The sequence below is a fragment of the Papilio machaon genome, chromosome 15 (assembly GCF_912999745.1).
Source record: "Papilio machaon chromosome 15, ilPapMach1.1, whole genome shotgun sequence".
NCBI classification, from domain to species: domain Eukaryota; kingdom Metazoa; phylum Arthropoda; class Insecta; order Lepidoptera; family Papilionidae; genus Papilio; species Papilio machaon.
This window is the reverse complement of record NC_060000.1, coordinates 966,758-984,415: the sequence shown is the minus strand read 5'-3', so window position 1 is coordinate 984,415 and position 17,658 is coordinate 966,758. Positions and strand designations below refer to the sequence as shown.

The following is a 17,658-nucleotide window of genomic DNA, read 5'->3' as shown; positions in this document are numbered from 1 at the left end:
ATTAAACGGAAAAGAAACACTCTAGACTATCGTAAAAACGTTTACTATATCATTTAGCTTTTATGTGACGTGGTTTCAATCATAGTTTGTACTGGCTTTTACCTGCGATTTCTTGCGCGTGGAATTAAAAATACATACAAACTGTATTAGAATCGTCAAATTTATATATCTCTGACAACGCTTTATAGTCTTTCAGTAGTGTAGTTATTTTCTAGGTAATTATTTCTATTGTTAGATAATATAGGAGTGTTCAGTTGAAGGTCTTCAGTTCAACACGTCTATGCGCGTGCAATGTAACTTCTAAAGCGCACACACAGGATTAAATTGTCTGGTATTGAGTTCGCATTGTTGTAAGTCAATGGTCTTATGACATAAGTGCAGTATTTTAATGCAGTTTTTCTATATGACATGCGTAAAAAGAATCCAAATAAAGTGTATATAAATTACTCCGCATGTTAACTAATAAAAGAACTGTTGCTTGATGATTAAATGCACATTTTAGCTGTAGGCCGCGACTCCGTCCCTGCGGAATTAATAAGTAGCCTATGTGTTCTTTCGACTATGTTTTATGTTTTCATCTAGATCTGTTGAGCCGTTATAGAGGTACCTTCTAACAAACATCCATCCATCTAAAATTTCGTATTTATAATATTAGCACGATATATATAATGAAGTAAGTGAATATGAGACAGGCGATGTGGGCGATGCGACGAGATGTGTGGAGTCTTTTGCGGCTTGTTTTTTGTAAGCCGGCCCGATGTACTCGGAAATTTATTTTTGCGATGCAAAAAGGCATTTCCGCAGTCGGCCAGACAGGTTGGGCCGGATGTTACGTCATCGGGGCCCTTATTAAGCACCCTCGTGTTCGCAAATTAGTTATTTCCTTGCACATTACCTTTGTGTTTTCCTTTTATGTGTTGCCAGATTTGAGGAACGTACGAAAAGGGTACTCTATTTCTTTATTTTTATAACCTTGACATAAATAAATGTCTATCCATTTCCTTTTATTTTATTGACGAGAAATTCATACACGGAAACAAATAATTATATGTAATTTTTCTGGAAATCATCGCTTAATCCAAATATCAAATAAATATGAACTAATAAAAGTGAAATTAACTTTGTTTCACTTTTATCCTATTTGCAATTGCTGATACTTTTTCTTTTGTTATATCTTCTATATATATAAAAGAAAGTCGTGTTAGTTACACTATTTATAACTCAAGAACGGTTGAATCGATTTGACTGAAAATTGTTGGACAGGTAGCTTAGAACCAGGAAACGGATATAGGATTTTTACCCCGTTTTCTATTTTTTATTCCGCGCGGACGGAGTCGCGGGTAAAAGCTAGTGTTACATAAAATATGTCAAGACCACTCTAAAGTTCTGTATTTAAATCATCTTTAACGCAGTTCAACGAAATAGTTTGCGGTTTTCCTTCCTATTGTGTCCCTTAGCAATCATAATTGAAATACGTTTCGTAACATGAGATTCGTGTTTTTTCATACAACAAAACCTAATGAGGCAGTAGAAGGTAAAGTCAACATTCTCTGTAACCTTATTTACAATTTATTTCGACTATGCCAATACTATGCCGATATATTAAATATAACTTTTTTTAATACCTTATTATATACTGTGAAATATTTATAATTTGTTTTATACTATATACTCTTGAAGCTATCCACCACAAATACGGACTGAATTTGTACTATTAACTTTCTAGTCAAAGAATCTTAATTAGTATTTTCTTAAAAATCTCAGCATGTTAAAAAGTTTTAGTATTTGTACGTAATATCGAAAAAAAAAATCGTATTTCATACACATTTATTTGCATTACTGCCCTAAGGGCTATACCTGTGTCGATGGGACTTTGAAAGGTAGGTGCACGCGGGCATATTTAAGGCTAATTTTTTGTAATACTTCGAAGTCGAGAGCGACCGCTAGATATTTTTTAACTATTGCTTTTGCCCGCGACTCTTTTCGTGCCGAATAAAAAAAAAACTCAATAGCCTATGTATTTTTCCAGACTACATACTACAACTATGCCAAATTTCAGCGAGGTCCTTTAAGCCGCTCTGGAGATATCAATCAATTTACATCTATCTATATATATAAAAGAAAGTCGTGTTAGTTACACTATTTATAACTCAAGATCTGTCGAAGTGATTTAGCTGAAAATTGATGGGGAGGTAGCTTAGAACTAGGAGATGGACATAGGAACTTTTTTATCTTGTGTGCATTTTTTTTATTCCGCGCGGACGAAATCGCGGGTAACAGCTAGTTTATAATATTAGTAAGATTATTAAGATAGTCTTTTGAACTAATAATGATAGAAACAGTATCCGTAGTAATCATACATACTAATGATGTCGAATCTACATATTTTAGTAGGCAATAGCAACTAGTACTTAGTAACTCTACGGAATCGAATGTGAAAGCACTGTTTGCTTGCGTATTTCCATTTGCCCGTACATATATGTCATCAACAAAATGAGCGACATTGTGAATAGAATGCATTTTCTATCGCTACAAAGTAAAACCTATCGTTTCTCTTATGAATGTTGCTTATAAAATTTGTATCTGTTTTTGAGCATATCGCTTGTGTATTCTATTTTGGCAAATTTATGAATAACTAGCTTTTACCCGCGACTCCGACCGCGCGGAATTAAAAAATAGAAAACGGGGTAAAAATTATCCTATGTCCGTTTCCTGGTTCTAAGCTACCTGCCCACCAATTTTCAATCAAATCGATTCAGCCGTTCTTGAGTTATAAATAGTGTAACTAACACGACTTTCTTTTATATATACATATAGATATAGAAGATAGATTTGTAATAATGTCTTAGTGTAAGATTATATTAAACATTTGACACTTAACTTTTTAAACGTATGACACATGGGTTATGTTTTTCGCGCGTATGCAAACTTTTTTTTAATGTATGTTTCATTGTCACCTGCCAGTGTCTAGTGTCATTCGAGACTTTATCCCTGGAATGTCATAGTGAGCTAATCAGCCGTTTTTTGAAGTCGCTATGGCTATGTCGATTACGTTTTGGTTAATGTTCAAGTAGTTATATCGTACTTTCGACCAATGTACATAGTAATTTTGTTTTAGCCACACCGCGATGTGTAGACCTTACGGCGCGCGGTTCTCCGTGTCGTATTGCAAGCCAATTTAATATTTCGTCCGCGTAGTTTTGCAGTTAGGTGTTGAAATGCTAATGTAAGCATATCGTACGCTGACACCGTCTCGGACGGTTGCATTGTTCTAATGTCTTTTTAAAGAAAAAATTATTACAACAATCGTATTTGGATTGCTAAAAAGATTAGACTTAATTTGTTTTAAACTTAATAAAATTTACTTTCGAATACGAAATGCAAACATTTAATAGATTGATATCGTATATTTAAACAATTTTAAACCGTAACTCCAAAGTGTTTGCGTTGATTTTACCATGTAGCAGACAGACGTACGATTATGGATGGTTTTTTTTTTGTGTATTAGAGAAACATAGGTAATGCTATGCAAAGCGAGGCGGGGTGCGGTTGCGCAAGCGTCGGCTTCAACGTCGCCACTGTACCGTTGTGCGTGCGGTGCGCCACTTGTGCAACTGTGACCGGTTGCTCGTCCCCCCCACCTCTTCCCTACTGGTTCCCCTCCCCCCCTCCTCCACTAAACTCCTTATTCCTCCTCCAGCGATCCAAACTCTAATATCGTCGAAAATATTATATTGCATCACAATCCCCGTATAGGTAATTGACCCCAACTACAATGATCTCGAGGTCGAAGTTGTATAATGTCATAGTATTTAGCAAGGTTTCTATTTAAATTTTATAAATTAAATAAAAATTAAAAATTAATTTATTATGTTAAAAAATATTAAACAACTTGATAACTACTGAATAGAAAGATAAAATAATAAACGAGAGTATTCCTAGTGTTACTGGAGCAGTCACATTCGTTATCACTAAGTGAGACCCTTAGTGTAGGTTTAATATTAAAAATTTATACTTACCTACTGTGTACTTAAGCATTGGGACTGAGTATGGCAGTTAGGCGCGGATTGTTGTTGCTATGCAAACCAAAGTGGTGACAAACGCTTTGCTATCGTGTATTTCACCGTTAACTTCTAGTTTGGACTCGATTCGTTCACTCATTGCTTGTAATTATGATAGCTGTGGGCAAGGATTGAATATCTATAACTTAATTAATCTATATATATAAAAGAAAGTCGTGTAAGTTACACTATTTATAACTCAAGATTGGTCGAACTGGTTTAGCTGAAAATTGATGGGGAGGTAGCTTAGAACCAGGAAAAGGACATAGGATAATTTTTACCCCGTTTTTTATTCCGCGCGGACGGAGTCGCGGGTAAAAGCTAGTCTTATATATATAAAAGAAAGTTGTGTTAGTTACACCATTTATAACTCAAGAACGGCTGAATCGATTTGACTGAAAATTGGTGGGCAGGTAGCTTAGAACCAGGAAACGGACATGGATAATTTTACCCCGTTTTCTTATTTTTTTTTTTATCCCGCGCGGACGGAGTCGCGGGAAAAAGCTAGTTAATAATATTTTTTTTTAGCTAGCTGTCGCCCTCGAATCCGTCCGCCCGGAATTAAAAAAATATGTATTAAATAGCTTATGTGTTATTTTACACTATGTTCATTACATGTATGTTAAATTTCATCAAGCTCCGTTGAGCCGTTCCGAAGGTACCTTCAAATATCCATCCATCCATCTAAACATTCGCATTTATTACATTAGTAAGATAGTCAGTAAATGGATTAATAGGTTAAATAGGTTATTATAATTGAGGATGGATCGTTATTACGTTATAAATGTTAATACATATCAAGAGGTGTCCAAGGCCAGGCATTTAATGGTCAGTTTTATCACACGATAAGGCAATGATGTGATTTATTCATAGTCCGGCCAACCACCCGTCTCTCACACCCTCACTTAATGTGTTTGATTTGGTTGTATTTGTACGGCTGTTCAAATGTTTGCATTGCATGTTTATGCAAGGTCGTTGTAGAGACGCCTTTTTAGTGAATAACTAGCTTTTACCCGCGACTCCGTCCGCGCGGAATAAAAAATAGAAAACGGGGTAAAAATTATCCTATGTCCTTTTCCTGGTTCTAAGCCACCTGCCCACCAATTTTCAGTCAAATCGATTCAGCCGTTCTTGAGTTATAAATGGTGTAACTAACACGACTTTCTTTTATATATATAGATTATTAAGTTAAGGCTTGTCTTCCATTGCTTGTACCAATTGTATGAAAACACATTGGTGTTTCAATTTTTACAAAGATTGTGAGGATTTCGATGTATTTACTACATATGTTTTGACAGTGAAAATCAACCTTTCAACAAAGATGGTCTCTTTCATACTAATGCTCTTTGACTCAAGGCACAGAGCAAAGATTTTACCTATAATGTGACGCAATTGATTCTATCTATCTCTTTATTACTTAACTACCATACATTTACCCATACATGCACATACATATTTATTTTAATTATGATCATTACCAATATTATAAATGCGAAAGTTTAGATGGATGGATGGATGGATGGATGTTTGTTTGAAGGTATCTCCGAAACGGCTCAACGGATCTTGATTAAATTTGACACATATGTAGAACATAATCTAGAAGAACAAATAGGCTACCTAATAATTTTTTTATTTAATTCCGCTCCAATAGAGTCGCGGGTGACTACTAGTTGGGATCATATTTGCATTGAAAGAATAACTCTAAAGACTTTTTACCCTGTAAATTAGAGATTTGTTATCTCCCATATAACCCTCTGAACATTTTTCCTGTTTTAATTTATCTCGCAGAAAATTATTTTTTTAACATATAAAGTTTCATCATGCTGCGTTAAATTGGTGTAAATAAATTCCCACGATCACATTACCCTAATGGGCTGAAATTATGTTTGCATTTAAAAATGTTGAACATTAAATGTATATAAAATCAAGGTAACTGTCAACCTCAGTTACAACCTCACGTTAATTATCTGCCAGGAGTAGGGGGAGTCCGGGTGGGGACGGGGGAGTTCGTCCCTACCCCTACTCGTATCTTCAAGGCGCCGGATAGTATTTAAATTACTTTAATATCGTTTAGAGTATTTAATTTATTTTATACTAGCTGTCTCACCGACTTCGTCCGCACTGGATTTAAAAAAATCTTTATTAGTAGACTGTTCCAAAATATGTTGTACATTCATCCATCCATTTAAGCATTCGAATTTACAATATTAGTAAGATTAAGTAAGATTTTTTTTTGTTATTTTTTAACTTTATTTATTGTTTTATTTCTATTATTTATCAACTGTAACACAATTAACTCGTTAAATATAATTTTCTAAAACTGCAAATAACATTCGAGTGACGCCATAAAGCGTGCCTTGTATAGCACTTGTTCGGTTTCCCTTTTATCGCCACTCGACGTATATTTATTGTCCGACGTTATAATTTCGCGTTAGATATGATCTTCAAAAGTTTTATCTTTCGACATTTATTAATTTTAAAGTCTTTATTAGTCACGAATTGATAATATCTTCAGTTTTAAATATATTTCTTAAATGAGTGCATCGCTTCGTCTCTTGCTTAATTTATATTTCACAAAAGTATACTTTATTTGATTTATTGCATCTGTATTCTTACTATTTTACTAATATTATAAACTAGCTTTTACCCGCGACTCCGTCCGCGCGGAATAAAAAATAGAAAACGGGGTAAAAATTATCCTATGTCCGTTTCCTGGTTCTACGCTACCTGCCCACCAATTTTCAGTCAAATCGATTCAGCCGTTCTTGAGTTATAAATAGTGTAACTAACACGACTTTCTTTTATATATATAGAAGATGTGAATGTTTGGATGGATGGATGTATATTTGAAGGTATCTCTAGAACGGTTCAAAGGATCTCGATGAAATAATTTATAATTTTTAAATTTCGCGCGGACGGAGTCGCGTGCGACAGCTAGTCTTTTAGATAATTGAAAGATAGTTATTTTATCAGCTCATTATGAACCAACAGTTAAAAAATCTGTCAGATTATTAGCAAGGTAAATAGTTATTATAAGGCATTTTGTATGTACTAAAGGCTTTGCTGTGTGAATAAGTTTTCACTTGATACCTTAGAAAGTTTCTGAATATTTTCAATATTAGGCGATCCACTGATTGTTTGCTCACTTTTATGAAAAAGTAACTAAGCATTCGAATTTGCTAATGATTTGTATTACAGACTAGCTGTCGGAATAAAAAAAAAAACTTTATTAGTAGCCTATGTGTTCTTCCAGAATATACATCTTTGCCAAATTTCATCGACATCCATGGATCGGTTCCGGAGATACCTTCAAGCAAACATTCATTCATCCATCTAAACATTCGCATTTATAATATTAGTCGGTAGTATATAAACGGAGAATGTTTCAACCAGAAATAAAGCGTTAGTAACAGCGTAAAAGTTGACTGCGTAAGCAGTACCTGCAGTGCGTTTGACAATGACCGGCCAAGGTCGTGCGGTGCACGGCGCCTGCGTGATGACGTCACACCATGCCAGCCCAGATATTGTGATTATCTCGATTGTGTTGAGATAAAGGATGCATTACAGTTTGGACGATGGGAACAATGCCAAATGGAATGACGATGCCAATTTTAGGAAACCTTATGGCGACAAAAATATTACTGTTATCATTAATTTTATAATTTATTGGAGCGTAAGGTTCCTCTAATAATTTATTGTTTCATAACCTATTTTTAAGGATTTTGTGTGCTGCTGTCAAGTTCTATGTTCAATTATATATTTCGCTTCAACGTATGACATATTTCTATTAGGTACCTAATGATCGACTTGATACTACTAAGTTATTTTTACCTCTAATTTGAGTGTATTTGGTCTTCTAAAACCTTTATTTGATTCTTCTCCTATCTATTTTTTTTATTTATTTCTTAATCAATATACGGTATTGCTGAACCAATATACTTAGTTTATCTAAGTTGTTTTTAAATAGACGTAATAAAAACTTATCAGATGAAAGTATCTCTCAAGCTTTGTTGTGGCCATTTTGGGCAGGTTGTGTTTTATGAGCGAAGCCAAAGTTGTCTATCGAGAGCTCTTACCCGAAATTACTTATTTAACCTTTATAGACTTTACTAAGTATCTTTTAAGTATTGTTGTTAAACAAACGCAATAAAAGTATTACTATGAGTACAATAAACCGATTTATGTTAATTTAAATTTTTAAACCATTGTTTTCTAACTCTGTGAATGTGATTCCGATATTGCTAATTTTGAAGTTAATAAAATAGGATTTTGATAGTCCTACTTTAAGGCGAGGCGACGTGATAAATGATGGTATGCCCTAGTTTCAACCTCATCTTATAAAAGTACCCTCGTCATAATCGTACGGAAGCATTGACGAGACAGGAATCAGTTAAGACTTGTATATCAGGTTGCAATTTCTTGTTTATTGCCGTCCACGTAAGGCACATTTATATTTCTTTTTTATGTTTATGTATGTAAAATGTACGCTATCGAGAGTATTACCTTAACGCAACATAACAGATATAACAGACCGTCTGATAGCGATGGGCTTCCCGGCGGAGAAGCTGGAGGGCGTGTACAGGAACCACATCGATGAGGTGTACCGCTTCCTGGAGCAGATGCACAAGGGCCACTACAAAATATACAACCTATGCTCTGAGAGGTCCTACGATAAGAGCAAGTTTCACGATAGGGTGAGTATTATTTCATATTTATACACAATTCTGTAAAACTATAAACTAAAAATAGATAGTCACCAGCTAAGCTACTTTGACAAGCCAGAAAAAGTTCCAATTTTCATCCAGATCCGACTAGCTGTTAGTAACAAAATATCAGATATAAGTGATCACATTTTTTTCGGTGTAAGCCATAGTCACGTTCATTGTAATATTTATGTATACAGTCGAACCTGAATAAGCTAGTAACCTCTATGAGAGAGTCATTGTCCGGTCCCGATGAACGACCTCCAGAATCGAGAAACACGGGTACGAGAGAAACCTATATGAGCGAACTTTGAACTCTCGCTTATCTAGGTTCGACTGTATTTGACAAAAATATCTAGTGATTCTAGTACATTTATATAGCCTGTTGAATTCGACATTCGTTCAAGATGACTTTTTAAGTCGTGATTTGCAAATTTACGAGTATTATTTTATCGTTTGATTGCGTGATCTGTGTCCAATTTTTAAAACTATAGTTTGTATGATGTTATGGACCATCTACCTGATAATAAAATTCATAATGTACAGAGGCGATCGGAAGACCGTATTTTATGATAGGGATCCGCCTAAGGGAGACCCATGTCCAGCAATGGACTAACATTTTCTGATGAAGATGTGTAGAGAAGTGACCGCATGCTTATTTGCTACCTTGAACTATAAAAACAACCTTTTCACATTAACTAAAGTAAAGAAAATTGTCACAATTAAAAGGTCAATGTAGTAATATCATAAACAAATTACATGAAATTAAAAACCAATTACTAAAATGTCAAAAACCAGGTCAAAACTTAAAAGTCAAAAATCCAAAAGCATTCAGGGACAGGCTTGGTACTGTTGCCGCGACTGGTACGGACTAATGTAGTGTCACAAATATAGGTTAACTTAAAATCTATGGTTAGACTTTCCTGCCATAGAATAAAGGTCACCGTAACTTAGTGGCTTAAGTTATTCGATATGTGGCAAATCGAATACTTCTACTTCATAATTGAAATGTTAAAAGTTACATTGTGGTTTGCTGGCAGTATTCCACTTCCAAAGCCATAATTGTTTGAACGTCTTGTTACGATAACGGTTGGTAAATTTTGTAGCAAGCGTATTTTACACATTATAGTTAAATGTAAAGGGTTGGTGCCGGCTTATAGATATGTGAAAGAGTATATAATGTACCGAACCTCTGTAGGCAAAAGGGCAGAGATTAAGGGTCGTTGTTAGTCGCTTTATTAATGTAAAACTTAATTGAAGTTGATGTTTTACATGGAAATTAAAGTAGCCTATTGGATGAAACGAACAGCGTAGGGTTAAAAGCTGACGTCGAGAAAATTTAGGTATCCTGAATTTAAATTTTAAATCACCTCACAAGCGCCCCGACTCGGTTTTACAAAGGGAGTGGGTAATTAATGTGGTTGCTTTATGTTGCTACTCTCATATACTTTCTATTATTATTTTTACGTAAATCGATATAGATAAATAAAGCATTTTTGTGTTAGAAAAGAGGAAGGTTAAGGTCAGTTTTTAATCTGATATTAGGGTCGCAGTTTCTTCATACGTTTGTTATTAGAATAAAATTGCATTTGTTAATATAACTATGGCGTAAGGTATGTATCGTTTCAACAAAACTTATTATTTAAATTAAGACCACGTTCTCCAAAATGTAGACGTGACGAATTTTTGCAATTAGTGAACATTAAAATCTTCTAAAATATTGATTTTAATTTCGCAAAACGAATAGATTGATAAGTTAAATGGTTCTTGCATTATTTACAGCAGTTGGATTTGATTCATCCATGATCTACGAGGGGAGGTCCAAAAGTTCGCGGAATGAAAGGGTTGTCAATGAAATATAACAATAAATTTATTTTTCCTTTTCAATATAATCACCCTTAAGTCTAATACATTTATTCGATCTATGAATTAATTTTTCTAAACCATCGAAAAAATATTTTTTGTCTTTGGCCTCAAAATGGGCCGAAATTGCCTCCTTCACTTCATTACCGTCGGAAAATTTCCTTCCCCTTAGCTCTTTTTTTAAATTTGGAAATAAATAAAAATCGCTAGGAGCCAGGTCTGGACTGTAGGGTGGGTGAACAAGTGGTTCGAACCCATGTGTGTGCAGAGCAGCCATGGCAACTCGGCTCTTGTGAACCGGCGCGTTGTCTTGCAAAAGCAACACACCCTTGGCCAATTTTCCTCGACGTTTTTCTTTAATTGACTCCTTTAACTTTTCTAATATGAGTGCGTAGTATTCTCCGGTTATAGTGGTACCTTTTTCTTTATAATCAATGAGTAATATTCCCTTACAATCCCAAAAAACAGTGGCCATCAACTTTCCCGCCGATTCTGACACCTTGAATTTTTTGGGAGGTGGTGTACCCTTTTTGTGCCATTGCATGGACTCCTGTTTGGACTCAGGTTCAAAGTGATGAACCCATGTTTCATCTCCAGTAACAATCCGCTCCAAAATCTGCACGGGCTCGTCTCCACACAACTCCAAAAAGTGCTTAGACGCGTCGACGCGCTGCTGTTTTTGAAGCGGCGTGAGCATTCTCGGCACCCATCTTGCACTGACTTTTGTCATGCCCAGGTGGTCGTGCAGGATACGCAAAATAGTTGTATCTGATACTCCAACAAATGCAGATAATTGTTTCTTCTTCAAACGTGTGTCTTCGAGTACAAGTTTTTCGACTTTTTCGACGATGTCTGATGTGGTGGCGTCAGCTGGCCGCCCAGAGCGAGAGTCGTCTTCAATTGAATCTCGACCATGTTTAAAAAGACCATGCCACTTATAAACCATTGTTTTACCAGGGCACTGATCTCCATAAACGGCTTCCATTTCATTTAAAATGGTTTGAACGTTTTTTCCTTGCTTGGTAAGGAATTTTATCACAGCGCGATGTTCAATTTTCTCCATAGTTGCAGTTTGCTTCCGGATTGACTTGTTCAGCAGGCGAGTACTCGTAAACGAATGGCACTATAGGGTTGAAATGTTATATATATACTAATTATGAGTGCCCAATTAGTATGACACTAAGCGAGCTACCCTATCCCCACTCCATCCCCTCCATTCCGCGAACTTTTGGACCTCCCCTCGTATACAGTGTTATGACTGTCGACATATTGCATCAGATTATGACAGAAATATGTTACGAAATTATTTTTTCCATGCGTTTTACCCGGTAATAGGATGATTAATAAGGGTTGACTATACCATAGTTAACCACGCTGACCCAGTTTGGGTTGACTTCACACACATCTTTGAATTTCTTCTCAGATATGTGCAGGTTGCATCACGATGTTTTCCTTTATCGTTAAAACGTCTGATAAGTACATATTTAAATCGAAAAACACATTGGTACATGGCGGGATTTGAACCAAGGACCTTCAGATTGCCAGTCAAATGTTTAACCTAGAGATTTTAAAGGTTTAAAACGATGTGAAATTTGTGTGGTTGAAACCTTTATGCTTTCCTTGTTTAGGTAATTTATTAGTCACACGGGTGTTTCCATCACTTTCGGTATTTATATTACGCCATACAAAGTATCGTTGTTCTTGTATTGACTTGACTTTATCCCTTATCTTGAATGTTGGAGAAAAAGTTGAAAATTGAACAAATGTCAGTATTTTTTAAACTCCTACATAGACCATTTCAACGGCTAAATAATAATGGAAATAGTTAATTTGAATACATAAATATAAATCGTTCCTTAGCGAGCTATAGTTGATTACGGTAACTAGTTTAGATTGGGCTTCAAACGTGGTTCATTTTGTATTAAAATTATTTTGTAATGATTACAACGAAGCTCAAATATAGCCTTGGGCTATTCGTTATGGTCAACATTTGTGAAAGAATTTCGGTACATAAGATATGACATCTTAAAGATAATTTCGATGTTGTAATTAAATAATTAATTGTAGTTTAAAAATTAAATTTGAGTTTTCTCTTAAATGACCTATAGATCAATTGTTTGGCATAGTAACTAAAACTCTTACTCTCACGTTGCAGTCAATATCGAGATGCATTTTACTTGCCATTTAATATACAATTGTCGAAGCGCCCACGTGAAATCCGTCACTGGTGAATGTTGCGCAACTCTTAACCCGATTACGCGCTACTGTTACCCGACTGGGTAATCTTATGGAGTAGTCAAACCCAATTGGGTTGCCAACCTCACATACTTGCGATGTTAAATCTATTCACTATTAATTTAAAATTGAGTAAAGCTCCTCGGTATGGAAAACTTTGTCTTTGAAACAACTGACGCAACTAAAGTTTTTTTAAAGATGTTTCGAAAGTTAAGGTACGCAATTGTAAATAAGTATAGGATGTTGTGATTCAGGGATTCGGGAGAGACATTCTTTTTGATATTGTCAGCGGTGATCTGTGGTACGACAAACCGCTCAATATCCGCTCCTATGACCATATACGGCGACTTCGTATCGTAACCGGTACATGCTAATTTGTTTTATTTAGGTTATCTACATTGCCGCCCTTGATTTAATCGAACCACATTTTCGAAAGACGACAGAATTATTATTATTGTTTATTTGATTACAAATGTTCACTTAATTAAGCTTTTAAGTTAAAATATTTAAAGATTTTTGTAATAAGTAGACTGACTCTTTAAGACCAAGTTGAGGTTGCTGTGTTAATTAATCTGCCGTTACATTTGTAATTATTATTATTATTGTAGTTTTGCAAATTGTATGGATGACATGTTTTTGTACAAGTTTTTAGACAGAAACATTTATCAATTTGCAGTTTACATTCTAGATGTAGATTTTTTTATTTATGATTTATTTATCTACATGTGTTGTGTTTAAAATTTCGCATTTATAATAAGTAAGATTAATTATAGTTAATAATAATTTCCTCATATGATTACATGTCAATTCACAGGAATTTATTCATTATGGGTTTTTTACTCGATAAATTTTAGGGTATGTTGGGTATAAGTTCATTTTCTTTCCCCCAAATTCAGTCAAAAAGTCGTACTGTTTTCTCGTTTATATACCACTAGTCATCTTTTCCGTATTCTTTGATCAGGTAAAGGAAGTGCTATGACAGTAAAAAAATAACAAGTAATTGTTAATAATAAAAAAAAATCGTCTAACTTACACTCGCGAGAGACACGATTCTAATGATATCGGTCTCGCCGCTGCTAGTGGTCACAATGTAAACTACTTAGGTACATATTTGTGCATAAAAACGTTAGTCTTTACTCAATCAGGCGAAGTTATCAGCAAGTAGATCCACTTTGGTTGGTAACACGACGCAGCCCTGACCGTAGGCAAACAATGCAACAGCAGCCGAGCCTGGCCTTGGTGGGGAAGGTGAACCGGTCGCCGTCGACCACGATCGACCTTTGCTGGCAATCGCTTATCCTTTGCCGGAGAACGGAAAGGATAGCTCATACTAGACAAGTGCCTTTGGTATGCTTAGTTAAATGTAACACATTTTTTGTAACAAAAACCAATGCATTAGTCTATCAAGTTGACACTTATTGATTACTAGCTGTAGCCCGCGACTCCGTCTGCGTGGAATTAAAACAAAAACATAAGTAAGTAGTCTATGTGTTCTACCAGACCATGTTCTACGTCTATGCCAAATTTCATTATCTGTTCAGCCGTTTCGGAGATACCTTCAAACAAACATTCATCCATCCAAACATTCGCATTTATATTAGTAAGATTAGTAAAATGTTAGTAAGACTGCAACTCGAATGTGACTATTGAAGTTTGTATTTTACTCGCCGAAAAATAGTGTACGTTTCCACTGTGTCTGTTGCAAACATGTTTCTTATTTGTCATTAGTTTTGTCTATCAATCATTACTATTATCGTTATTTACCTGTTTGTGTGGTCGCACTCGAGGAAGCGATGTATTTTATATCCTCATGTGAAGTATATCTCTCAACGATTTGTTCGCAAAGCAGCCAAGTTTAACGACTGGGCAATATTTATTCTATGAAGAGGTAAATCACATAGTTTAATATGCTAACTGATCGCTTATATTTGGTAAAAATAATACATTTGCTACAAAAAATAATTGTTTCTGTTTTTTTTTTCATAAATATTGAAGTAACATTAGAGTGGGGTGAAAGAACATGGCAGTTTGTTGAGCGTCGAGTTCGACAGTTCTAAACCTTTGTCACAGTAGAGAAAAATGTGTAGAGTTCTCTCTCGGGATATGCTCGGCTTTTATCTTTACAATAAGTTATTAAATATTGAAATATGTCAGCTATTGTTTAAAGGTTAATGTTTTTTTTGTAATTTTTAACGCTTCCATAGCTAACGATGACAATAAACATAATGCTAAAATGCCCCTCTGTTAAACTAAATTATTAAAGAATAATATCAATAAATGATAATAAATTTGTTTAATACATCGATATAATTATAAACAACTTATTTATTGAACGGATATCTAAAGGAAACAAACAAATATTTCAGCGAGATGTTTGAACTTTATATTTAAAGATGATTTAATTTATCACAATGGCAATAGCATTATCGAAACTCAATATCGCATCTGCGATTGTTTATCTCTCGGATATCATAATATCCGTTCTAAGAATAGTTGTGAGGTGTCGCGTGTAGTAGACAAGACGTCGCCCCAGTCGGCAGTCTGCTCGCAGCGACAGCCGCCAGTCGCCAGTCGCTCACCGATAACACATATCAACATCGCAACTGCCCATACAACAAGTAGATAACACTGATATGAACACGATATATATTGCATTTGTTATACTTATAGAGTGTACATATAAAATATATCGATATGAAGTAACAAATATGAAAACTTAATAGGGGTATGAAAAATAGATAGAAGCTGATTCTCAGACTTACTGAATATGTGTGTCAAATTTTATAAAAGTTGGTCTAGCCGTTTCGGAGGAGTATGGTAACATACATTATGACACGAGAATTTTATAAAGAAAAATGTTATAATTCATCCTGTGTATAAAACTTGGTACAGTGGGGCTTTCTCAATCTCTAATATGCTCTCCAGTCTTGTCAGAGTGGTCGTGATCAGCATGTTTCAGTTACCCGCTTGACTCTACATCTTTGCATACTGTTTAAACATCTCCTATTTTTGTTTTTCTTTTCTTTTTAATATTGTCAGAACTCGTCGTGTTTTTGTTTTTCTTTGTCATCCAACTTCTTTCTTTCTCTCACGTTTCACGTTTTATACCATCAGACTTCTAAGTCTTTCTCTTACATTCATCTTATATTACATGTAAGTGTCAATGTTTGTTTTCTTATCCATCACAAACTCGCACCACAATCTTTCCTTTTACCCCAATGGAATCATTTAAGGGAGCGATATCCTTGGATTATTTCAACAAACTCTAACTATTAGTTGTTGGAGATTGGCTGATTTGTATTGGCCCCTGATAATTCAGCATTTTCTTCAGTGCGGTTTTTGGTAAATAACGTAGACAGAGTTACAAGAGGAAAGCAATACGTCGATAGGTGTGTTGTCAAACCACAACAATGTAACGTTTGCGCATCAATTGACGTAACCGGATTTAGGTTGCGATTTACGTGAATCTATACTGATTGCTAGTATTATATTGATGTAAGATGTTTAGTGCTGACGTAAGCTTTTTCATAAAAATAAACAATTTAATTATTTACCTACATATACAGGTACATCTATTTTTCAATAGATTAGACAAATAAATTATTTTCCACATATTTCTACCACTAAAACGTTGTAGTTTTATCCAATGTATTGCTTGTAAAAATGTATAATTTTATACAATGACTAGCTGTCGCCCGCGACTCCGTCCGCGCGCAGTTAAAAAAAACTAAATGGTTGGGGGGTTATGAAAAATAGATGTTGGCCGATTCTCAGACCTACTGAATATGCTTACAAAATTTCATGAGAATCGGTCAAGCCGTTTCAGAGGAGTTCAAGTTCGAACCCCGTGACACGAGAATTTTATATATGTATAAGATTTAAAATAAATGAATATTGCATCTTACTAATATTATAAATGCGAATGTTTAGATGTTTGCTTGAAGATATCTCCAGAACGGCTTAACGGATCTCGGTGAAATTTGGCATAGATGTAGATCATAGTCTGGAAGAACACATAGGCTACCTATTATGTTTTTTTAATTACGCGCGACCGGAGCCGCGGGCGACAGCTAGTATTATTATAAAGAGGAAAGAGTTGCATTTTTGTATGTAACGAAAAAACTTAAATACTACTGGACCTGGAAAGCTGTATTATCAAAGAGTATATGTTACTAAAAGAGTATTTATTACTTGAAATTATTTTTAATTCCGCGCGAACGTATTTGCTGTCAAAAGCTAGTAACTAATATGATTAATGTGACATTAATATAAAATTCGTAAACATAATGTATAATTAAATTAAAATATATCCCAATGACCCCTAAATTTGGGTTATTTTCCAAAATAATCATTTTAAAATGTACTATAGACTAATATTCATATAAATGGTCGCGCTTACCTTCGCTTAGTCAACGATTTTAGAAACTTAAGAAGCAATTAAGATGCTGATAACTGGACATGCTGGTTCCATCACCGTTTTATATTAATAAAATGTTTTTATCTCTTGTATTATAACATTTGAACTCTATAACAGCTTCCGTACGTCATCGCCGATATTTATTTAATATAATGATTTTTCACCGTAGTTGTAATGTAATTTATAATTAATGATATGCGGTACTGAGGCGATGTCTTCCTTGTGATTATTAGCCTCAAGGTCATCTAAAGGGCAATAGATACTTCAGTTTGTAGGATCGTATTAGAAATTATGTAATCAGCGATAGAAGTAAACAAACTGATCCAACATTGTTCAAGTTACCCTCATCGATGTTTTAGTATATAGGAGTTCACATGTT

The 17,658-nt window shown here is 34.9% G+C and overlaps 1 protein-coding gene across 3 annotated transcripts in view; it reads left to right on the top strand.

The window, feature by feature from the left end:
- LOC106718558 (phosphatidylinositol 3,4,5-trisphosphate 3-phosphatase and dual-specificity protein phosphatase PTEN) overlaps positions 1-17,658 on the top strand; it is a 44,320-nt gene that overhangs the window by 10,284 nt on the left and 16,378 nt on the right. For all 3 annotated transcript variants that reach the window (XM_045681201.1, XM_045681202.1, XM_045681200.1), the window contains exon 2: positions 8,583-8,755. In XM_045681201.1, the coding sequence (XP_045537157.1) occupies positions 8,583-8,755 (173 nt within the window). The remainder of the gene's footprint in view (positions 1-8,582; positions 8,756-17,658) is intronic.